The following is a 25405-nucleotide window of genomic DNA, read 5'->3' as shown; positions in this document are numbered from 1 at the left end:
TTCTTGAATGCAACTGTGCGGCTTGCTAGGCCCTTTCAGACAGCAGTCAAGAGTCAATCACGTTACTGTGGGTCTGCAGTCACACATAGGCTAGACTGCGAATTTATAACGACCTGGTAGCTCCCTGATCACCATTACTGATACTAGGAAGGATTTTTTGCTGATTTATTTAACTTAATGTAAATTCTCCAGCTGCCATGGCAGGAGATGAACTCATCTTTCTAGATTTTTGGTCTAAGCCTGTGCATTTAAAAAAATTCTTTCATGGGACGAGGGCATTGCTGGCAAAACCAGCATTTGTTGCCCATCCCTAATTGCCCTGAACTGTTACAGAGGGCAGTTAAGAGTCAACCCCATGTTGGAGACACTAAATGGAGACACGTGTAGGCCAGACCAGGTAAGGACAGCAGATTTCCTTCCCTGAAGGACATTAATGACCTGAATGGGTTTTTAAGATAATCGATGATCGTTTCATGATCACCATTACTGAGACCCGCTTTACTAGCCCAGTAACATAACCACTATGCTACTCTATCCCATAGCATTTGTTACCTATGCTTTGTATGTGCAATTCTCTTTGAAGCCTTACAAAATCTTCTTAAAAATTTGAATGTTGCTGAAAACAGAGACATGTTGCCGAGGCTTTATGCCTTGCATTCATCAGGAAAAACACAAGAATGCCAAGCAAGTTTGCCAACCAATCAGCACCCTTTTCTCCTGAATTATGAATTGTTGTGATCATTTGAACTCTGGTGTTCTTGCATTTGTCCTGATGAGTGAAAGATGAAAAGCTTCCGCAACATGTCTCTCTTTTCAGCAATATTCCAGTTCTGTACTACCAAGTGACTGTAAACACTCCAGCATTTTGTTTATACTTACCATTTTGGAGCAGTATCACAGCCAAGTACTCCTCATGGTAGCTGTCTACATACAGGAGGATGCTGGGGGTACGTGTTGTCCGGAAGCTGAAAGCAGTGTTCTCTGTGGAAATTGTCCTGTCCATATAGATAGCAGATAAATGCGCACTTAGATTCTTAGCAATCCCATAAAACTCCTGGAAGTTGTATATCAGGGATGTTCCAATCTCGAAAAAGGCAGAAACCTCTGTAAAGAAAGAGGTTGTGTAGTGAATATGAATCCACAGCAATTCAACTATCTGCTCTCCCTCTAGAAAATCAATGCAGTAACTTTATTCTGAATTAGGTAAATATTCCTGTTGGAAACCTATCATTAATCATGAGTCTTCAGTATGAAAAGAACATAATTGGTGAGCATCGGAGCTATCAGTGACATAGTTTCCTTTTTATACCTCTTAAGGGTGCAGTAGCTGGGTTACTGGTCTAGTAACGAAAGAGTTGGATTACTAAATCACAGAACGCGATTTGGATTTCATCATGGAAGTTTCAGAATTTGAATTCAATTTAAAAAAAACAATCTTGGCAAATGAAAGCTGGTATCTGCAAGGGTCACTATGAAGCTGTCTGATTGTTGTAAAAATCCAAGTGGTTCATTAGTGTCCTTTGAGGAAGGAAATCTGCTGTCCTTACCCTGTCTGGCCTCTATGTGACTCCAGTTCCACACTAATATGGTTGAGTCTTAACTACTCTCCGAAGTAACCTAGTAAACCACACTGTTATTCAAGAAGAAGGCCCCACAATTACTAAGGGCAACTAGAGATGGGCAAAAAATGCCCATCTTGCCAACAATACCCACATCCTAAGAATTGACTAAAAAATAACAATGATATTTTTATCTGTTCTCTTACTTAAAATTACGTTGTTCTCCATAGATACCCTGCTACACATTTTTCCATTAGTTAAAGGGAAAAATATTATTGTTCATGGAACAGGAGGGATTTATCTTTCCTTCTTGTATAATGCAAGAAAGACTGAATCTCTGGTCGTGTATCTATTCCCCTATGTCAGCCTTGGCTCAGTGGTAGCACCTTTGCATATAACACCATAAGATGTAGCAGCAGAAGTAGACCATTCGGCCCATTGAGTCTGCTCCGCCATTCAATGAGATCATGGCTGATCTGATAATCCTCAACTCCACTTTCCTGCCTTTTCCCCATAACCCTTGATTCCCTTACTGATTAAAGATCTGTCTATCTCAGCCTTGCATATACTTAACAATCCAATCTCTACAGTCCTCTGTGGTAAAGAATTCCACATATTAACTACCCTCGGAGAGAAGAAATTCCTCCTCGCCTCTGTCTTAAATGGGCGGCCCCTTACTCTGAGATTATGCCCTCTGGTCCTAGACTCTCCTACAAGGGAAAACAACCTCTCAGCATCTGCCCTGTCAAGCCCCCTAAGAATCTTATATGTTTCAATAAGGTCTCCTCTCATTCTTCTATACTCCAATGAGTACAGGCCCAACTTACTCAACCTCTCCTCATAAGAAAATCCCTCCATATCCAGGATCAACCTAGTGAACCTTCTCTGGACTGTTTCCAATACTATTACATCTTTCCTTAGATAAGAGGGCCGAAACTGTTCAAAATATTCTAGGTGTGGTCTAACTAGTACCTTGTATAGTTTTAGCATGACTTCCCTATTTTTATACTCCATTCCCTTTGAAATAAAGGCCAACATTCCATTTGCCTTCCCGATTACCTGTTGAACTTGTATGCATGCACAATTAATTCACGAGGACCCCCAAATCCCTCTGTGCTGCAGCTTTCTGCAGTCTTTCTCCATTTAAATAATGTCCAGTTCTTCTATTCTTCCTGCCAAAGTGCTTAACCTCACATTTTCCCATGTTATATCCCATCTGCCAAGTTTCTTGCCCACTCACTTAATCTGCCTATATCCCTCTGTAGACCCTTTGTGTTATCCTCACCACTTGCCTTCCCACCTATTTTTGTGTCATCTGCAAACTTGATGATAGTACATTCATTTCCCTTATCCAAGTCATTAATATATTGTAAATAACTGTGGCCCCAGCACTGATCCCTGTGGCACTTCACATCCTGAAAATGTCCCCTTATCCCAACTCTCTGTCTTTGATAAAGTAGCCAATCCTCTATCCATGCTAATAAACTACCCCCAACACCATTAAGTAGCTTTATGTGTGGCACCTTATTGAATGCCTTTTGGAAATCCAAATATCATACATCTACTGGTTCCCCTTTATCTATCCTGCTTGTTACCTCCTCAAAGAATTCTAATTAATTTGTCAGGCATGATTTCCCCTTCATGAAGCCAGGCTTACTCTGCTTGATTATGTTTTGCATTTCTAAATGCTCTGCTATTACATCCTTTATAATAGACTCTAACATTTTCCCAATGATGGATGTGAAGCTAACTGGCCAATTGTTACCTGTTTTTTGACTCCCTTCCTTTTTGAATAAGGGTGTTACATTGGCAGTTTTCCAATCTTCTGGGACTTATCCAGAATCTAAGGGCTCTTGGAAGATTCCTACCAGTGCATCCACTATCCCTGCAGCTATTCCTTTTAATATCCTAGGATGCAACCCATCAGATCCAGGGGACTTATCAGCCTTTAGTCCCATTAGTTTCCCTAGTACTTTTTCTCTAGTGATAGTTATATTTATTTCCTCCCCCCCTTTTTGCTCCTTGATTATTTGGTATTTTTGAAATGCTATTAGTGTCTTCTACCGTGAAGACTAATGCAAAGGATTTATTCAAATCCTCTGCCATTTCCTGGTTCCCCATTATTATTTCCCCAGCCTCATTCTCTAAGGAGCCTATGTTCACTTTGGCCTCTCTCTTCCTTTTTATGTATTTAAACAAGCTATTACTGTCCATTTTTGTATTAGTTGCTAGTTTACCCTCCAAGTTTATTTTCTCCTTCTTCATTACTTTTTAGATCATCTTTTGTTGGTTTTTAAAACTTTCCTAATCCTCTGGCTTAGCACTAATCTTTGCCACATTGTATGTTTTTTTTCTTTCATTTTGATACACTCCTTAACTTCCTTGATTAACCATAGTTGGTTTAGCCCCTTCCTAGAATCCTTCTTCCTCATTGGGATATATCTTTGTTGTGAGTCATGAATTTTTTCTTAAACATTGTTCATCAACCATATTTTCTGCTAAATTCCTTTCCCAGTCCACTCCAGCCAACTTTTCCCTAATTCCTTTGTAATTACCCTTATTTAAGCTTAGTGCAGTTGTTTCTGACCCAAGTTTCTCACTCTCAAACTGAATGCTAAATTCTACCATGTTATGGTCACTGTTTGCTTGGAGATCTTTTACTCTGAGATCATTTATTAAACCTGCCTCATTACATATTAGCAGATCCAAAGTAGCCTGATCCCTGCTTATATCCAAAACATATTATTCTAGGAAACTGTCCTGAATACACTCTGTGAATTCTTGCTCATGGCTACCTCTGCCAATTTGATTTTCCCAATCTACATGAAGATTAAAATCACCCAGGATTAATGTACTGCCTTTTTTACATGCCCTCATTATCTTTTTTAAATTTATTCATGGGATGTGGGCTTCACTGGCTGGGCCAGCATTGATTGCCCATCCCTAGTTGCCCTTGAGAAGGTGGTGGTGAGCTACCTTTTTGAACCACTGCAGTCCATGTGGTGTTGGTACATCCACCGTGCTGTTAGGAAGGGAGTTCCAGGATTTTGAACCAGCAACAGTGAAGGAACGACGATACATTTCCAAGTCAGGATGGTGAGTTACTTGGAGGGGAAGCTCCAGGTGGTCGTGTTCCCATCTATCTGCTGCCCTTGTCCTTCTAGGTGCTAGTGGTTGTGGGTTTGGAAGGTGCTGTTGAAGGAGCCTTGGTGAATTCCTGCAGTGCATCTTGTAGATGGTACACACTGTTGCTACTGTGCGTCGGTAGTGGAGGGAGTGAATGGTTGTGGATGTGGTGCCAATCAAGTGGGCTGCTTTGTCCTGGACGGCTTCTTAAGTGTTGTGGGAGCTGCACTCATCCAGTCAATTGGAATGTATTCCATCACACTCCTGACTTGTGCCTTGTAGATGATGGATAAGCTTTGGGGAGTCAGGAGGTGAGTTACTTGTTCCAGGATTCCTAGCCTCTGACCTGCTCTTGTAGCCACAGTATTTATATGGCTAGTCCAGTTCAATTTTTGATCAATGGTAACCCCCAGGCTTTTGATAGTGGGGGATTCAGTGAGGTTAATGCCATTGAACATCAAGAGGCAATGTTTGGATTCTCTCTTGTTGGAGATGATCATTGCCTGACACTTGTGTGGCGCAAATGTTACTTGCCACTTGTCAGCCCAAGCCTCGATATTGACCAGGTCTTGCTGCATTTGGACATGGACTGCTCCAGTATATGAGGGGTTGCGAATGATGCTGAACATTGTGCAATCTTCAGCGATCATCCCCACTTCTGACCTTATGATGGAGGGGAGGTCATTGATGAAGCAGCTGAAGATGGTTGGGCCTAGGACACTACCCTGAGGAACTCCTGCAGTGATGTCCTGAAGCTGAGATGACTGACCTTGAATAACCATGACCATCTTGCTTTGTGCTAGGTATGACTCCGACCAGTGGTGCATTTTCCCTCTGATTCCCATTGACTCCAGTTTTGATAGGGCTTCTTGATGCCACACTCTGTCAAATGCTGCCTTGATGTCAGGGGCTGTCACTCTCACCTCACCTCGGGAGTTCAGCTCTTTTGTCCATGTTTGAACCAAGGCTGTAATGAACTCAGGAGCTGAATGGCCCTGGCGGAACCCAAACTGGGCATCAGTGAGCAGGTTATTGCTAAGCAAGTGCTGCTTGATAGCATTGTTGATGACCCCTTCCATCACTTTACTGATGATGGAGAGTAAACTGATGGGGTGAGTAATTGGCCGGGCTGGATTTGTCCTTTTTGTGTACAGGACATACCTAGGCAAATTTCCATATAGCTGAGTAGATGCCGGTGCTGTAGCTGTACTGGAACAGCTTGGCTAGGGGCACGGAAAGTTCTGGAGCACAAGTCTTCAGTACTATTGCTGGAATATTGTCAGGGCCCATAGCCTTTGCAGTATCTAATGCCTTCAGCTGTTTCTTGATATCATGTGGAGTGAATCAAATTGGTTGAAGGCTGGTATCTGTGACGCTGGGGACCTCCGGAGGAGGCCGAGATGGATCATCCACTCGGCACTTCTGGCTGAAGATTGTTGCAAATGCTTCAGCCTTATCTTTTGTACTGCTGTGCTGGGCTCCTCCATCATTGAGGATGGGGATATTTGTGGAGCCTCATCCTCCAGTGAGTTGTTTAATTGTCCACCACTATTCACGACTGGATGTGGCAGGACTGCAAAGCTTAGATCTGATTCGTTGTTTGTGGGATCGCTTAGATCTGTCTATCACTTGCTGCTTATGCTGTAGGGCACACAAGTAGTCCTGCGTTATAGTTTCACCAGGTTGACACCTCATTCTTAGGTATGCCTGGTGCTGCTCCTGGCATGCCCTCCTGCACTCTTCATTAAACCAGGGTTGATCCCCTGGCTTGATGGTAATGGTAGAGTGGGGGATATGCTGGGCCATGAGGTTACAGATTGTGTTTGAGTACAATTCTGCTGCTGCTGATGGCCCACAGCGCCTCATGGATGCCCAGTCTTGAGTTGCTAGATCTGTTCAAAATCTATCCCATGGTAGCGCCAGGGTGGACTCGGCCAGCTCGGTAGGTAGTGGTGCTACCGAGCCACTCTTGGTGATAGACATTGAAGTTCCCCACCCAGAGTACATTCTGCACCCTTGCCACCCTCAGTGCTTCCTCGAAGTGGAGTTCAACATGGAGGAGCACTGATTCATCAGCTGAGGGAGGGCGGTACGTGGTAATTATGTTTGAACTGATGCCATCAGACTTCATGGGGTCCAGAGTCAATGTTGAGGGCTCCCAGAACAACTCCCCCCTGACTGTATACCACTGTGCCGCCACCTCTGCTGGGCCTGTCCTGCCGGTGGGACAGGATATACCCAGGGGTGGCGATGGTGGTGTCTAGGACATTATCTGTAAGGTATGATTCTGTGAGGATGAACATGTCAGGCTGTTGTTTGACTCGTCTGTGAGACAGCTCTCCCTATTTTGGCACTAGCGCCCAGATGTTCGTAAGCAGGACTTTGCAGGGTCGACATGGCTGAGATTGCCGTTGTCGTTTCCGGTGCCTAGTTCGATGCCGGGTGGTCCATCCGGTTTCAATTTTCATTCCTCTTTTGTGACTTTGTAGCAGTTTGTTACAACTGAGTGGCTTGCTAGGCCATTTCAGAGTCAATCTGGGGTGGGGGTCTGGAATCACATGTAGGCCAGACCAGGTAAGGATGGCAGATTTCCTTCCCTAGAGAACCAGATGGGTTTTTGCAACAATCGACAATTGTTTCAAGGTCATCATTAGACTTTTAATTCCAGATTTTTTATTGAATTCCAACCCGGGTCCCCAGAGCTTTACCTTGGGTCCCTGGATCACTAGTCCAGCGATAATACCACTACACCATCGCCTCCCATCGCATTTGCATCACACGGACTGCAGCAGTTTAAGAAAACGGACCACTACCTCTTTAAGAAGGGCACCTAGGGCTGGGTAATCAATGCTGGCTTTGTCAGCGACACCCACATACCATGAATAAATAAAACAGAGCTTTAAACCTATCAATCCAAATTTCTGGATGTTCATTTTAATTAGTGAGGGAAAGAAAGCTCATGGGTTGAATCTTCGGCTCAGCGAGCGGGGGTGGGGCACGCTCGCCGAGATGTAAAATGACGCGCAGTGATGTCGGGCGTGCGTCCCAATGTCACCGCACGTCATTTAGATTTTCAGTTCGGCCGAACTGTCAAAGGCCTATTAAGGCCATTTAAAAAGCCAATAAAACAATTAGCTGAGCTGCCCTTCCAACCTAAAGGTTGGCGGGGGGGCAGGCGAAGAGCCCAGGAGGCCTTTGCATTTTTCATGGAACCTCACCCACAGGCGGGATGAGGTTCCATGAAAGTTTTTAAAAGTGTTTGAAAATTTTTAAATAAAATTAATGGACGTGTCCCAGCTCATATGACAGTTTCACATGAGGGGACATGTCCTTAAATTGTTTTTTAAACTTTTATTCAATATTTTATAAGTGAAAATAAGCTCCATGAGAGCACTCCCCGACTCTGGCAACACACCCCCCCTGTCCGCAAAGGGAGCGCTTAGCGCTTCTGGGTGCGCGTCAGGCTGGGCGGGCCTTAATTGGCCCGCCCCCATAAAATGGCAGCGCCCAACAGATCGGGGGGAGCCAATCAGCTACTCGCCCACCTCTGCCCGTGCCCACCTCCGCATAAACACCCCACCCCCACCCCCGACAGGGAGAAAATTCTCCCCCATATTTTTTGCATGTTATCCTGATTTAGTTTGCACCATGAGACCCCTGCAATCAACTGGGGGGCGGTTGCAAGTAAGTGAACTATTCATTAGAGCACTGGTATGGAACCTTTCCACAGTGCTTTGAAAGAAGGACAAGGGGGAAAGTAACGACAGTGAATTATAGATTTTTTTTATTTGTTCATGGGATATGGGCATTGCTGGCAAGGCTGGCATTCATTGTCCATCCCTAATGTTCATTGGGAAAATGTGAACTTGGCAGGAAGCATAGAAAAGCAGTATACTATTTAAATGGAGCGAGATTGCAGAAATCGGTGGGACAGAGGGATCGGGGCGTCCTGGTACAAGAATCTCAAAAAGTTAGCGTGCAGGTACAGGAAGTGATTAGGAAGGCAAATGGAATGGTTGGTGTTTATTGCAAGGGGAATGGAATATAAAAGTAGTTACATTTTACTGCAGCTGTATAGGGCTTTGCTGAGACCACATCAGGAGTACTGTGTAGTCTTGGTCTCTTTATTTGAAAAAGAATATAATTGCATCAGAAGCAATTCAGAGAAGACTCACTCAGCCCATTCCTGGGATGAAGGGCTTATCTTATGAAGAAAGGTTGAACAGGTTAGGCTTATACCTACTGGAGTTCAGAAGAATGAAAGGTGATCTTATAGAAACATTGGGCAGAATTTTGTCCTCGGATGGCGGGCAGGCCCCACCAGCTTGGCGGCGGGTGGACAGCCAACCCCCGCCATCGAAATGGGACCCACCGCCATTTTGAGTGGTCGGGCCAATTAATGCCCGCCCAGTGGCCTGCCCGACAGGAAGCGCTATGCGGTGGGGGGAGGGATTCGCCATCTGTCAACTGCCCCCTGAGGCAAAGTCCTGTCTCAGGGAGATTCGTGAGAGGTAAGAAAACTCTAAAAATAGATAAATATTAAAATTATTAACATGTCCCCCTCATGTGACAATGTCACACAAGATGGGACATGTTAATAATAAACACATAAAATTTATTAATTTTTTTAAAAATGGACATGAAACTGAAGTTTCATTAATAATTGGCAGCCCGCTGGGGCTCCTGGCCTCAAGGTTGGCCGGGCAAGGTTAATTAGCCTGACAATGGCCTTGATTGGCCATTGACAGGTCGGCGGGCGGACAGCGAAATCAGCCGTCCACCCACCTTCGTGAATACTTAAAGGGACCGGGATGACGTCGGGGATTCCTCCCGATGCATTCCGGTCTTTTTCCCCTCGGCGAGCGGGCCCACCCCCAAATCGCCAAGGGCAAAATTCTGCCCATAGGGCAAAATTTTACAGCAGTGGGATTTTACGTTCCCGCTGAAGTCAATGGCCCCGAAACGGGGCCGTAAAATTCTGCCCATGCGGTCCTGAGGGGACAGAATAGAGTGGATACTGGGAGGCTCAGAGGGCCAGTTGGCCTATTTCTGTTCCTTAGCCCTATGTTCGTATGGGAGCAGCTGAGATCCAACCACATTTACGTGGATCTGGAGTGAAATGTGAGCTAAGACTGGGTAAAGGTAGCAAATCTGCTTCCCCTGAAGAAGATTATTTACAGCAATCAATGATCATTTCAATGCCAGGTTTTTTTTTGAAATTGAAGTTAAATTCCATCAGCTGTCATGTTGGGATTTTAACGTGTGCTCCTCGAGCATGAGTCTGGACCGCTTGTTCAGTGACATCACCACCATGCCGCCGTCTTGCCCCAGCAGCTATTGGACTGTTCCTTTAACCTTAGCTACATCGGAATAGCAGTAGATCATTCAATCCCTTGAGCCTGCCCTGCCACTCAATTAGATCATGGCTGAAATACCTCAACTCCATTTACCTGCCTTTTGATCTATACCCCTTCATTCCCTTACCTAATAAATGTCTGCCTGATTTCAGTCTTGTGTGTGCTTTGACTGACCTTGGTGGAAGAAAGTTCTTGATTTTTACCGCGGCTTGTGTGCAAAGGTGCCTCCTGATTTCATCACAGAACACCTTAGCTGTAATTTTAAGATTGAGCTGTTCTGTTTTTTGATTTCCCTCCACCAGAGGCGGAATCCATTTATCAAATTCATTTATCACTTGAAGCATCATCAGAATTAGAAGATGAGAGAGCTCTAAGTAACTTTCCCAGGGCAGATGCAGTCTCTGGGAACGACACAGCCTCCCTGGGAGATTGTAATGAATGATGCCAGCAGTTACCCTAAGGCACAACTTGCTATTTTGAACAATCGTATGTTACATTGTAAACGGAAATTGAGGCTTTTCATTTTCTGTATCTTAATGATTATAGATTTGATATATGTTAAAAAAAAGTTGTTGTCTTCGGGGGAAAATGTAAACAGTTACAATCATTTGCTGATACTATTAAATCTGTGGCTTCAGAAATGATCATGCTGTTGCAGTTCCCAAAACTTAAAATGCCTATGTCTAAAATGGGCAGTCACTTATATTGGATGAAAAGGGATGCCCATTATCCATCAGCCTTGGCTCAGTTGGCGGCACTCTCAGAAGGTTGTGGGTACAAGTTCCATTCCAGGACTTCAGCACAAAAAAAAAACAAGGCTGACACCACAGTGTAATACTTGAAGGAGTGCAGCAAAGGCAGGAGTTCTGCCTTTTGGATGAGACTCTAAACTAAGGCCCTGACTGTCCTCTTACGGGAACTTAAAAGATGGCATGATACTATTTCAAAGGGGAGCAGGTGAGTTATCCCAGGGGTCAACATTTATCACTCGATGAACACCACATTGCTGTATGTGGGAGCTTTCTGTGTACAAATGTGCTGCCACATTTCCTATATTACAACAGTGACTACAGTGCCCTGCCTTTGCAGACACCTCTATCAAAAGGCCACCATTGAGAAGCAGAGCCAACACCAGATCAGCTGCACTAGCCCAGCCTTCTAAAAACTGTTTGACCACAAAGACCTCTGCAAGTCAACAAAAGTACAGGGCAGTTATCATCAACATAGTCCTGCGCTGCACTGAGACCTTAACTGTGATCAGCAACACATAAGAGTGCCAGAAAAACTCCATCTGGCAATGCCTCCCGTCCTCTGGATTCAATGGGAGGGCCATTGAACAAAGGTTCGTGTCCTTCTTGAAGCTAGATTCACAAGCATTCAGGCAAAACTCCTGCAAAATCAACTTCGATGGACTGGACACTGTGTCCCGATGGCTGAAAAACCATCTCCCCCGCCAGGTCCTGTTTTCTCAACTCTCAAATGACCAACCTTGCATGAGACAACAAAGAAGACACTCCAAAGGCACTCTGAAGCTCTCCAAGAAGCACGGCAGCATTGACATTAGTGACTGGGAGGAGCTTGCTACCAATCATTCAAAACGGCAGCAACTTGTTCATCAAGCTGCATCATGCTTTGAGTTACAATGTCTTAATAATGAGACAAAACGGCGGCAGAGAGGGAAAGATCCGGAAGTAAATCCAGCACTCAGGATCCTGTGACCCCGTGGGACATCCTGCTCCAGCTGTCTAATGAATTGGGTCAAGACTTGGTCTTTTCAGTCACCTGAAGACACATGGCAGAAACTTGTGACTCTGAGCAGACATCATTCTTCAACTGAGGGACAGACGATGATGCCGACACTTCAAAAATACTTCATTGGTTTAATTCGGGCCCTGAGCTTGTGAAAGGCACTACATAAATGCAAGCCTTTCTTTTCTATTTTTTATTTGCAATAAGTGCAAGTTTCAAAGTTGCCGGTTATAGGGTCTTAAGTGCTCCATGTATTTTGACAGAAACAGCTGTGCTTAATTGCTCATTAAGGTTTACTGAGCGATGAAATAAAATCATCATTCCCAAATTGTAGCATTTGCTGCATAATTCGCTCAAATCTAAATCAGCAATGTGCTGTCACTTTAATTATGCTGTCCATTAATAAGCACTTGACAGCGGCCTTTGAGTCAATGCAGAAAGCTCTGGCAGCTGTGCCGATATCAGGTTCAAGACATTAAATGTCGTTCAGGCCAAGGCTTTAATTGTAGACGTTCGAATTTAATTTGCACCTATGTGAGAAGCAGTGCCATGCCCTTAGATAATAGTCCTTCTAAGTTATGACTTTTGACCAATCTTTTACACTTCCCTGGGTTGACAGGTGTGACTGCCGACTAGATCTATATTTTAAAAAGTAGAATGTTGTCTATTCATGTTATAAAGAGGCTACAGCACGGAGGGCTACACTTTAACTTACAGTCTACGCACTTTCACTTAAATTCTACACAGCTTGCACTTATATAGCTCCTTTCATGTAGTGAAATGTCCCAAGGAACTTCACAGGAGCTTTACCAAATCAAATTTGACACTGAGCGACAAAAGGAAATATTAGGGGAGTAACCTAAATCATCAGTTACAAGGATAATTTAAAGCAGCATCTTAAAGGAGGAGGAGAGAGGGGTAGAGAGGTGTAGTGAGGGAATTCCGGTGTTTGGGGCTTAGGCAGTTGAAGGTACAGCCTTTAATGGTGGAGTGCTGAAAATGAGGGAAGAGCAGGAGGCTAGAATTGGAATAATGTAAAGATCTCGGAGAGTTGTAGGGCTTAGGGAGAGTACAGAGTTGGGGAGCAGCAAGATCAAAGAGGTCACAGGATGTGTCAGGAAAGATAAGAGATCTCCGTCCTTTAAAGTAAATCCATTCATTAGCTTGAGATGGTCTCGATCTCTACACCTACATGTCGTGCTCATCAAGAGACCTTGCAACTTAGAGTGCTTTTTTACTGACTGTTAGCTGTTCCTTCACATAACTTCAGTGTTTTCTCCTCCCAAACTGATACCAAGGTCCATTTTTGGGGAGCCTACCCTAAAGGCCTCTTCTTCTGTGCCTTTGTCGGGATCCAAGGTAGAGTTTCCACTTGGGACAGTAATAGCAGAAATGAAGTTTCACTGATGCTTTCACGCAAACTCATTCGCATATGGCCGAATGTAACATCTTGCATGAACCAGATTTGATAGAGGTATTCAAAACCATGAAGGGTCTTGACGGAGTAGATAGGAAGAAACTGTTCCTATTCGTGAAAGGATTGAGACGAGAGGGCACAGATTTAAAGTAATTGGCAAAAGAAGCAAAAGCGACATGAGAAAAAAATGTATTCACACCACGAGTGGTTAGGGTCTGGAAAGCACTGCCTGAGAGTGTGGTGGAGGCAGGTTGAATCAAAGCATTCAAAGATGGTTATCTGAAAAGGAAGAAGGTGCATGGTTACAGGAGAAGGCAGGGGAATGGTACAAAGTGAACTACAAATTTGGAAAGCCGGTGCAGACACGATGGGCTGAATGGCCTCCTTCTTTACTGTAACAACTCTCTGAATTCTGTGATTCTGTATCCTCTAGCGGCGCAAGCAATCATAATCAATTTATGACTGGAACTGAGCATCCTCCAGCAACAAAAAGATGAATGGGATTACCAAGAAATCCGTTATTCTACAACTTCGTAAATGAATTAATCTGTAGTAGCGAAAAGTAGGGCACGTGTATTGGCTGATTTAATGTTCTTGGTCTTATGTTTTAATTGGATGTAATTAACTGCTGGTCTGATGAACAATGGATATGCAGATGACCATGGGTGCCTGCGCAGCCGATTACCTGGGCATGTGACAAAAGCCCAGGCTCAATCAGGGCAAACTCGCCATTCCGACCTTGGGGAGTGGGTATTTTCATGGACAGGGGCTCCTTCAGGTGAATGGACTGTTGAACCAATAAATAAAGATGGCAGGTACTCCAATGGAAAGTGGTAATGGGCACAACTCACTTGTGCTTAAAATTCCATGATCTGTTGCACTATTTAATTTGACTGTGCCCAGGTTAAGCTGATATCTAGGTGGAAACTGTACAAAAACGTCTGGACAATAGTGAATCATCAACAGTGACACTGTCCTCAGACACATGTGCTTCGTAAAACAATAAATTGTTCGTTTTATAAAAAAACCTAAGTTATGGACTTTTGAATAGAGGTATATTTGAATCATGTGTCATGGACAGGGGAGGGAGGCAAAATTGAACTTATTTATTTTTTTGCCACCTGTCCACAAGCAGACGTGCTTTAATTTTTGAAATAGGTTGTGGCGTGTTTCCCCAAACCGTCTGTTTGTGAGGTCAATTTTTAAAGTGACCCACAATAAACTCTCTTTAGGTTTAAATCCGGAGCATAGTTTGTTCACACATTCAAACCTGGGGAATAGTCACAACTTCATACACATACAAGCACACATTAAGAAGACAGGAAAGAGGAGTCATAGAGTCATAGTCATAGAGATCTACGGCAAAGAAAAAGGCCCTTCGGCCCATCGAGTCTGCGCCGGTCAAACAAGTACCCAACTATTCTAATCACATTTTCCAGCACTAGGCCCATAGCCTTGTATGCATGGCATCATAAGTACACATCCAAATACTTCTTAAATGCTATGAGGAGTTTTACGCCTTCTTATGAGGAATTTTACAACTATGGATAATTTAAAGAGAAAGCACCACAGATGTAGATATCTGTTCACGTGATTGACAGAGTCCAGACAGTCAGAGTCCAGTGAGGGTTTCTTCATGGAGGAGCTACAGTTCAGCTAGCTGAAGCAGGATTTTGCTGAGTTCCTTTAAAGTTGGATAGTGATGCAGTGAGATGAGGTTGGTATACAGGCGATGGCAGGAATCTTCCCGAGAAGCAGGGTTAGAGGAGGCTTAGACTTGATGCAGACTGTTGGTCAGCCTGGAGTCCTGTTTTGATGTTTGCAGGCTGGAGTTTAAACAGCAGACAGAGCTATGAGTCTGGAAATTGTAATATTAAAACTTTCCAAAGGCCAGAAGCTTAGGTCATGTGGTGTTGCCCATTAATGAGTCAGTTGTAAGTTAACAAACAGTTTCTATGCCTCTAATCAAAATCTATTGACCACCTTAGGAGGTAAATGGTGGCTTTTACTGTTTCTGCAGGGATAACAAGTTTCGATGGTTTCAACTTTATTATAGGGCCAGGCTGAGGAGATGGACTGTCTGTTGATCCCTGGTTTGTTGATTGTAATGTGTTCTCACAATGAGAAGTGTAAGATTCCATAAGGATGAGGGTTGAGCTTTTGTCCCGTAATGCTGTTGAAAATTTCCAGAATTGTAGCTAACTTGTATATCATGTGACCTGTAGCAGTCATCTTTTGGTTCAGCAAAGACCACTTTTCAAATAAGTAAGAAGGTAAAGTTTGATTTAACAGTTTATGATCTATTTCATGTCTTAGGACATGACATGTGGCATACTGCATTGATCCTCTGATGAGCTGTGTCCTATATTTGTAGGATCTCAGTTTATACTCATCCAGTTTACACATAATGAGCTCCCATTCTCCCTAGTACCTCATAGGAAGGCAACAAGCAAAGACAAGACCACAAATAAAAATGGAGAGATAGCTGTCCCTCTTGCGTAATCTGCTACTGGCTTAAGATAAGAACAGCATTGGGCTGAGGGAGTATCTTAAATCTCCACAAGCGAGAGCACTTGTTATGTCAATATCAAAACAGAAGAGAAACAAGCAATCATATGGTGCCTTACACATTCTCAGGGCATTACAAAACACTTCACAGTTAACATAGTGCCTTTGAAGTGTAGAAGCTATTGCAATCTTGGCAAACACAGGAGCCAATTTGCACTCAGGTCCCACAAACAGCAATGAGATAAATAAACAATCTTTTTTTTTTGTGCTATTGGTTGAGGGATGAATGCATGGCCAGGACACCAGAAGAATCCTCCTCCTCTTCTTCAAGGAGGATCTTCCATCTCCAGCTCAGAGAACAATCAGGACCCCTGTTTAATGCCTCACCTGAAAAACAGGACCTACGACACAGTGCAGCACTTCTCTAGACTAGGGAGGAGGAAAAAAATCCTTTCACAAACTGAGAGACCTGCAGCCTCCATTTTCCACATTTTCCAACAGAAACTATTCAACATAAGATCAGAACTTTGATATTGCGCTATAGCATAAATAGCTTTACAAGTCATCAAACCTGTAGTTCTACGCTTGTAGCCTGCTGTTACCATTTAGTCAGCATCTGTTTTCAAATAATTAGAGCACCACACCAACAGTAATTATATCGAATGAGAACTTGTGAACATTTGAGTTCCTCCTAAACAGTAAAAATTAATCTAAACCAGTAAGGCTTCAAAGCTAGACTCAATCTATTCTTTTCTCAAAATAAGCTACTTGAAGCCAGGAAGATGTTACCAGGTTCCTCCAAGTAAAAGGTGCGGCTATGAGTACCCGCATGGGTCCCAGTTATACCTGTCTCTTCATGGAGTATGTGGAGCATTCCTTGTTCCAGTCCTATTCAGGTCCCCACCCACAACTCTTTTTTCAGTACATCGATGACTGTTTTGGTGCCGCTTCATGCTCTCGTCCAGACCTGGAAAAATTTTATCAGCTTGGCTTCCAATTTCCATCCCTCTATCACTTTCACATGGCCTATCTCCGACACTTCCCTTCCTTGACCTCTCTGTCTCCTTTCCTGGTGATAGACTGTCCACCAATATTCATTATAAGCCCACCAACTCCCACAGCTATCTTGACTACAGTTCCTCATACCCTGCTTCCTGTAAGAACTCCATCCCATTCTCTCAGTTCCTTCGCCCCCGTTGCATCTGTTCTGATGATGCCACTTTCCAAAACAGCGCTTCTGACATGTCTTCCTTCTTCCTTAACCGAGGTTTCCCACCCACTGTGGTTGACAGGGCCCTCAGCCATATCCAACCCACCTCCTGCACCTCTGCCCTCATATTTGCCCCTCCCTCCCAGAACCACGATAGGGTCCTCCTTGTCCCCACTTTTCACTTCACCAGCCTCCGCATTCAAAGGATCATCCTCCATCATTTCCACCAACTCCAGCATGATGCCACCACCAAACACATCTTCCCCTCACCCCCCTCACCCCTGTCAGCATTCCGTAGGGACCGTTCCCTCCAGGACACCCTGGTCCACTCCTCCATCATCTCCAACAGCTCATCCACTTCCCATGGCACGTTCCCATTTAATCGCAGAAGGTGCAGCACCTGCCCCTTTACCTCCTCCCTCCTCACCGTCCAAGGGCCCAAACACTCCTTTCAGGTGAAGCAGTGCTTCACGTACACCTCCTTCAATTCGGTCTACTGCATCCGCTGCATCCAATGTGGTCTCCTCTACATCGGGGAGACCAAACGCAGACTGGGTGACCGCTTTGCGGAACACCTCCAGTCTGTCTGAAAGCATGACCCAGACCTTCCGGCCGCTTGCCATTTCAACACTCCACCCTGCTGTCATGCCCACATGTCCGTCCTTGGTTTGCTGCAATGTTCCAGTGAAGCTCAATGCAAACTGGAGGAACAGCGCCTCATCTTCCGACTAGGCACTTTACAGCCTCCTGGACCTAACATTGAGTTCAACAACTTCAGACCACGAACTCTCTCCACCATCCTCACCCTCTTTTTTAAATCCCTTTTTTTCTACATTCATTTTTATTTTTTATCCATTTTAATTTTAATTTTTATTCATTTATCTGTGGTTTTATCCCCTTTTTTATCCCCCCCCCCTTCTATCCCATTTTCTATCCTTTTTTCCCCACTGCTGCCCCCTCCCCTCACCCCATCCCCAAGAGGGCCAACTGTTACTTGTTCCATGATGTTCTTTCACACAATGCTACCCTTGTTCTGCTATTATCACATTCTGCTTTCTCACCTTTATGCCACTATCAGCACCTTTTTTAGCACTGACCACTACCATTAACAGTCCCTTTGTCCTTTAGTTCATGACTTCTTTGTCAATCCCTACTTTGTCCCCACCTATCGCTGGCCTTCTATCCAGTTCCACATGCCCCACCCACCCCTTAACAGTATAAATATCATCACATTTCCACTTCCCTTCAGCTCTGAAGAAGAGTCATACGGACTCGAAATGTTAACTCTGTTTCTATTTCCACAGATGCTGCCAGACCTGCTGAGTTTTTCCAGCATTTTCTGTTTTTGTTTCAGATGTTACCACAACCCTTACTTCAATCCTAGGTTCTTGATTTATGATTTCCCAGTAACTAATTTGAAGATTGCCTCTCTCAATAAACCTGTAATAATCATTTCACCAGTTTCATTGTGGTGTGATCAACACATTAACGAAATAGAATTAATGATGATTGCTGCTACAAAACATGACAAAATAGTAACTTGCCTTTTCGCACATTGTAACAGAACTCAATGGGGGATAGATTCAACTGTAGCAAAACTTCCCTACTTTTATATTCCATTCTCCTTCCAATAAATGACAACATTCCTTTTGCCTTCCTAATCACTTGCACCAGCATACTAACTTTTTGTGATTCATGCATTAGCGCACCCAGGTCCCTCTGTCCCACAGAGTCTCTCTGCATTTAAATAATACGCTGCTTCTCTATTCTTCCTGTCAAAGTGGATAAGTTCACATTTTCCCACATTTTACTCCATCTGCCAATTCTTTGCCCACTCACTCAACCTATCTATATCCCATTGCAGGCTCCTTATGTCCTCTTCATAACTTGCTTTCCTATGTTCATACAAGTCATTGATATTGATTGTGAATAGTTGAGGCCCCAGCACTGATCCCTGAGGGACTCCACTAGTTACAGCTTGCCAACCCGAAATGACCCATTTATGTTGATTCCCTGCTTCCTGTTGGCTAAGCAAACCCCCTACACCATAAGCTCTTATTTTGTGTTGTGACTTTTGATGTGGCACCTTATCTAATGCCTTTTCGAAACCAAAGTACACACCATCTACAGGTTCCCCTTTATCCACGTCGCTTGTTACTTCCTCAAAGAATGCTAACAAATTAATCAGACATGATTTTCCTTTCATAAAATCATGTTAACTCTGCCTGGTTGCATTAAGATTCTCTGAGTGCCCTGGTATAACATCCTTAATAATAGATTCTTGCACTTTCCCTATGATAGATGTCATGCTAACTGGCCTGTACTTTGCTGCTTTCCATCTCCCTCCTTTCTTGAATACGGGTGTTACATTCATTATTTTCCAATCTGATGGGACCTTCCCAGAATCTAAAGGATTTTGGAAAATTACAGCCAATGCATCTACTTTCTCCACAGCCGTTTATTTTATGATCCTAGGATGAAGTCTATCAGGTCCTGGAGACTTGTCAACCTTTAGTTCTAATAGTTTCCTCAGTACCCTTTCCCTGGGATTGTAATTGTTTAAAAGTTCCTTCCTCGCTTTTGCCTCATGATTTCCAAGTATTTCTGGGATGCTATTTGTGCCTTCCACAGTGAAGACAGGCACAAAATACCTGCTCAATGCTTCCGCTATTTCCTTATTTCCCATTATTAATTCCCCAGACCCTAGACAATCTATTCTCACCTTAGTTACTCTTTTCCTTTTTAAATACCTGCAGAAACTCTTAATATCAGTTTTTATATTTCTAGCAAGCTTTTGCTCATTCTCTCATTCTCCCTCGTTATTTTTGGTATTGGTGGGCTGCAATAGCTTATGGCTGGGACGGGGATAGACCTTGTTTTCTCAAATGACAGAGTCTTGTGGCATTGTGTATTGCAAGGATTGGACAGGGTAGAGAAGACAGGGTGGGGGTGTGCTCAAAGCAGTTTCCGGCAAACTTCAAAAAGGGGCTGAAATATCACACGGTGACATTTTGAAGAAACAGCACATAGAGCATTGCACTGTTAAAGGTGCTGACCTTTAGAGATGTTAAGCAGGGATCCAGTCTACCCTCAGCTGGAGGTAAAGGATCCCATCTTGTCATATAGAGGGAGGAGTAGAAGAGTATTCCTTGTTCCCTGGCCAATATTTATTCCTTAAACAACACCAATAAAACAGCTTATCTGATCATTTGTGGGGCCTTGTCTGAAAATTTGCTGCTGCATTTGCCTATTACAACATTCTATCTATTCGATGATGTATACTACAACTGAACAGCAACAGGTATTCAGTCTGTACAAAACATCACCCATTAATTCTAGTCTGTCTAAAGCTCCTATTGTTCATGGGTCAATGGCTAACTGATACACAGTGTGAAGCAAAAAGGATGAAGGTTAGGAAGTCTGGAGAACGGAACAAGCATCTGGTCGATCAAACCCTTTTAATCCAGAGTCCATTTGTGACTAAGAGCAACCTAAACTTTAGAAACTAGACGAGTCCTTCCCACCACTATCATAGAGTAACAGATGCTGGTTCATATGCTGGGAATCATTTTGGATGCTGGATCACGGATGCTGGGAAGCATTTTCTGTTTTTAGTCCATTTGCGAGTTTTCTATTTTCTTCCACATCATCCAAAAACATGAAGCATTCTAACAGATCCTGGTCATACTCCTTTTATCTCAATTAGAGCATACGCTGTTTGTTGCCACTTTTTGGTCCAGTTACTAAGATAATCCTCATTCCATTTGCACTTATTGCTATCTGTTCCACACACCTGAATCTTCAAATTATAAAATGGTTAATAGGAAGTGAAGAATTCCAAGGATTACGGCTTGGGAGAATATATAAAACACACAGAGAAGAATGTAAGACAAACACTTACAAATATGGTTTATGTAACTTTAAGCTTTGATGGATACTGTAAAATGTAAATATTTGAGGCTAAATCCTAAAATGGAGAGACCCTGTTTCAATTCAAATTCTTCCATAATTACCTTTCTTGCAGAATGGTCCATCATAAGCAGAGGGAGTGCAATTACATGAATAACCATTGTATTTCTCTATACATTGCCCTCCATTGTGGCATAGGTTTCCATAGCTGGTACAGTGTCCTGGACATCCTGGATTGACTCCAGGGGTCATTTTGGCCCGTTCTTCAAGGTCAAGATTCACCCCGTTCAATTGTAAAGCCCGAATGCATCCAAGGAATCCTTTCTGTCTTGAGGCCGTCCCTCCTGTAATTAAATGAATGGAAATTAGAACCCGGCTTCATTTTCCTTTAGTTCAGCATTACGTATTTAGATAGTCAAAGGAAAGCAAATACAATTGGCCCCATGACTGGTAGACGTTGCATTTCGTAGACTGTGAAACCAGGGGTCATGAATACAAAATGAAAAGTTCGAAGCGAGGCTAGAAACTAGATGAAATAAAAACAGAAAGTGCTAAGAAAATATGCAGATCTGGCAGCATCTGTGGAGAGAGAAACAGAGTTAACGTTTTGAGTCCAATATGACTCTTCTTCAGAACTTAAACTTTAGAAGCTAGATGAATCCTTCTCACCACCATCATAGAGTAACAGACACTGGTTCAATTAACGCTTTTGAGCAAGAATTGGGTAAACATCCAGATTGGAATGGGATTGGGAAGCGGGAGGATAAATATAGAAATAGATACTTCATGGGTTACAATGCAATTGATCAGGGTTAAATAATGTAGGTTACAACTGCACAGATTCTGAGAGTTCATCAGGTTTCCATCCATCTGTGGCCAGAGATACCGTACCCTAGAAGCACAGTGACTGGAGAATTTCTTATCACAGTATCTTTACAGTGCAGAAGGAGGCCATTTGGCCCATCGAGTTTGCACTGGCTCTCTGAACGAGAATTCCACCTAGTCCCACTCCCCTGCCTTATCCCCGTAACCTTGCACATTCTCTCTTTTCGGGTAGCAGCCCAATTCCAATCCAATATTTTTGTTGACTTACAAGGGTATTGTTTCTTTTTCTATACAGTTATAAAAATCAATAGGACTGTTTTCCTTTGCTTAGCTGAAACATCCTATTGGAGTTTAAGATGGGGAGTCCCTAAGATTGGGTTAATTTTTTTTAAGTTTGAAAACTATGTTGGATTTATGGTGCACAATTTCACACCATTATCTCAGGGATGAAGTTGAAATTTTAAGTGAAGTGCGAGCACTTTTTGTACAGGTTCTGTTGAATGAAAGTGGTCCACTGGGCGTAATGTCCTTTTGCCTTTCATCACAATAAAACTCATATTTTCTATCACTCCACTATTCCACCAGTCTATGGTGCAGGATATGTTAAATTTTCTATTGGTAAAGCCAGCTGCAGCATTGGCAGACAATTCTCATGTTTCACCTGCACCATTATGCTGTACGATGAAAGTGGCCCCATGTGTCACTGGGTCTCTTGAAACCTAGCAAAAGACCACAACAATAGCATGTTCCAGACTGCAATGGCAGGTGAGTTTAGCACTATTCGACAACAGAAATTGCTGGAAAAGCTCAGCAGGTCTAACAGCATCGGTGGAGAGAAAGTCAGAGTTAACGTTTTGAGTCCATGTGACTCTTCTTCAGAGCTAAAGAGAAGTAAAAATGTGATGAAATTTATACTGTGTACGAGGGGGGTGGAGTAGGTGAAGCTGGATAGAAGGCCAGCGATAGGCGGAGGGAAAGGAGAGATTGCAAAAGATGTTATGAACAAAAGGACAAAGGGGTGTTAATGGTAGTGCTACTGGCTAAAGGAGGTGCTGATGGTGGCATTAAGGTCAGAAAGCAGACTGTGGTAATAGCAGGACAAGAGTAAGCATTCTGGAAAGAACAACATGAACAAGTGATAGATGGCCTTAGTGGGGGTAGGGTGAGGGGAGGGGACGGTGGTGGGAAAAATGATCGAAAATAGGATAAAACGTGAAAAAAAATGAAAATAATAAAAATAAAAATAAGTGGATAAAAATAAAAATAAAAAAATAAAAATGAATATTAAAAAAGGGGATAAAAGAAGGGTGAGGATGGAGGAAAGAGTTCATGGTTTGAAGTTGTTGAACTCAATGTTAAGTCGGGAAGACGATAAAGGGTCTAATTGGAAGATGAGGTGCTGTTCCTCCAGTTTGCGTTGAGCTTCACTGGAACAATGCAGCAGGTCAAGGACGGACATGTGGGCATGAGAGCGGGGTGGAGTGTTGAAATGGCAAGCGACAGGGAGGTCTGGGTCATGCTTGCGGACAGACTGAAGGTGTTCTGCAAAGCGGCCACCCAGTCTGCGTTTGGTCTCTCCAATAAACTGGAGGAACAGTTCCTCATCTTTCGATTAGGCACTTTGTAGCCTTCCGGACTTAACATTGATTTCAACAACTCCAGACCATAAACTCTCTCCTCCATCCTCACTCTTTTTTATCCCCTTTTCTCAATATTCATTTTTATTTTTTAATTTTTATTTTTTATCCACTTATTTGTATTTTTCGTTTTTCTTTACTGTTTAATCTCCTCCTTCTATCCTATTTTCGATCTTTTTTCCCCACCACCATCCCCTCCCTCCACCCCAATCCCACAAGGGTCATCTGTCACTTGTTCATGTTGTTCTTTCCAGAGTGCTTACTCTTGTCCTGCTATTACCACATTCTGCTTTATGACCTTAATGCCATTATCAGCACCTCCTTTAGCCAGTACCACTACCATTAACACCCCCTTTGTCCTTTTGTTCATGACATCTTTGCCAATCTCTCCTTTGGCTCTACCTATTGCTGGCTATCTATCCAGCTTCACCCCCTTACACAGTATAAATTTGACCACGTTTTTATTTCTCTTTAGCTCTGAAGAAGAGTCATACGGACTCGAAATGTTAACTCTGTCTTTCTCTCCACAGATGCTGTTAGACCTGCTGAGTTTTTCTAGCATTTTCTGTTTTTGTTTCAGATTTCCAGCATCCGCAGAATTTTGCTTTTATCTTGGCGCTATTCAAATTCTGCAGAAATGAGAATGCAGCCTAATAAGCTTCAGGAAGATAATTAGGTAACATATTTCAGCTTGACTCATTCTGCTCGTGAGCCAAAGGTTGTGGGTTCAAGGCCCACTCATGGATACTAAGGGCATAATATAGGTTGACTCTTCAAGTGCAGTATTAAGGGAGTACGACATTGCCAGATGCGCTACCATTTGGAGATGATGCCAAACTGTGGTCTCGTCTGGCCATTCAGGTATATATGAAAAAAAGATCACTGGCACTTATTTTTCCTAAGAAGGAAAATAAACTGTCCTGGCAAGCTTTTGTACGTCAACCAACAGAATTTAATGTGCCATTCACCTCACTTGCTGTTTGTGAAACCTGGCTGTTCACAAAATGGTGGGCACTTTTGCCTCTACACCAGTGCATGTCAATAGTAGTTAATTGCACATGAAGCATTTTGAAAGATCCTGAAGTCATGGCAGGGTCTGTGAAAATGAAAGTGTTTTCGTTTATACCTAAAAAGTGATTAAACAATCAGCTGCAATAATACTTTGATGTCACTTGATCCAACAAACTTCTGGCTTCACCAACCACATTTCAAGAAACAGGATGGTTAGAACACCATTTATTTACTTCTGAAATTTGGGTTCAAATCCAGCCCTGTCGCTATTTACTGTAAAAATTCCTTAAAATTTTCAGGCAACATAATGCAACATTATGCCTCAGTGCAGCCCCACATCACAGAACAAGGCATTGGTGACCAGTTGTTGTTGTAAGAGCCCATCTGATTTGTTAATGCCCCTTTAGGGAAGGAAATCTGTTATCCTTGCCTTTTCTGGCCTACATGTGACTCCAGACCCACTGCAGCCCACTCAGTTGTATCAGGCCACTGTCTGAACAGAATGAAACTGGATGGACTGCCTGGCATCAGCATCGACCTAGGCACCGGAAACAACAATGGCACACCCAGCCCTGCCGACCCTGCAGAGCTCTGCTTACTAACATCTGGGGGCTCGTACCAAAATTGGAAAAGCTGTCCCACAGGCTAATCAAATAAAAGCCTGACATAGTCATACACACGAATCATACCTTACGTAGTGGTCATCAATGGCCCTGGGTATGTCCTGTCCTACCAATCAGAAACTGAAATGGACCAGCCATATAAATACTGTGGCTACAAGAGCAGGTCAGAGACTGGGAATGCTGTGGCAGGTAACTCACCTCCTGACTCCCTAAAGCCTGTCCACCATCCAAAAGGCACAAGTCAGGAGTGTGATGGAATACTCTCCCCTTATCTGGATGAGTGCAGCTACAAAAACACTAAGTTCAACACCATCCAGGTCAAAGCAGCCTGCTTGATTGGCACCCACCTTAAACTTTCACTCCCTCCACCACCAACGCACAGTGGCAGCAGCGTGTACCATTTGCAAGATGCACTGCAGCAACTCACTAAGGCCCCTTCAACAGCACCTTCCAAACCCACATAGAAAAGACCAG

The 25405-nt window shown here is 43.3% G+C and overlaps 1 protein-coding gene across 1 annotated transcript in view; it reads right to left on the bottom strand.

The window, feature by feature from the left end:
• Positions 1 to 25405, bottom strand: part of LOC144686837 (contactin-associated protein-like 5) — a 1126003-nt gene that overhangs the window by 128661 nt on the left and 971937 nt on the right. Inside the window, exons 18-19 of the mRNA XM_078552607.1 lie at positions 20940 to 21179; positions 880 to 1104 (exon numbers count right to left, since the gene is read on the bottom strand). Of these exons, the coding sequence (XP_078408733.1) occupies positions 880 to 1104; positions 20940 to 21179 (465 nt within the window). The remainder of the gene's footprint in view (positions 1 to 879; positions 1105 to 20939; positions 21180 to 25405) is intronic.

Source organism: Cetorhinus maximus, chromosome 11 (genome assembly GCF_964194155.1).
Source record: "Cetorhinus maximus chromosome 11, sCetMax3.hap1.1, whole genome shotgun sequence".
Lineage (NCBI taxonomy): Eukaryota > Metazoa > Chordata > Chondrichthyes > Lamniformes > Cetorhinidae > Cetorhinus > Cetorhinus maximus.
This window is presented reverse-complemented; position numbering and strand designations above follow the sequence as displayed.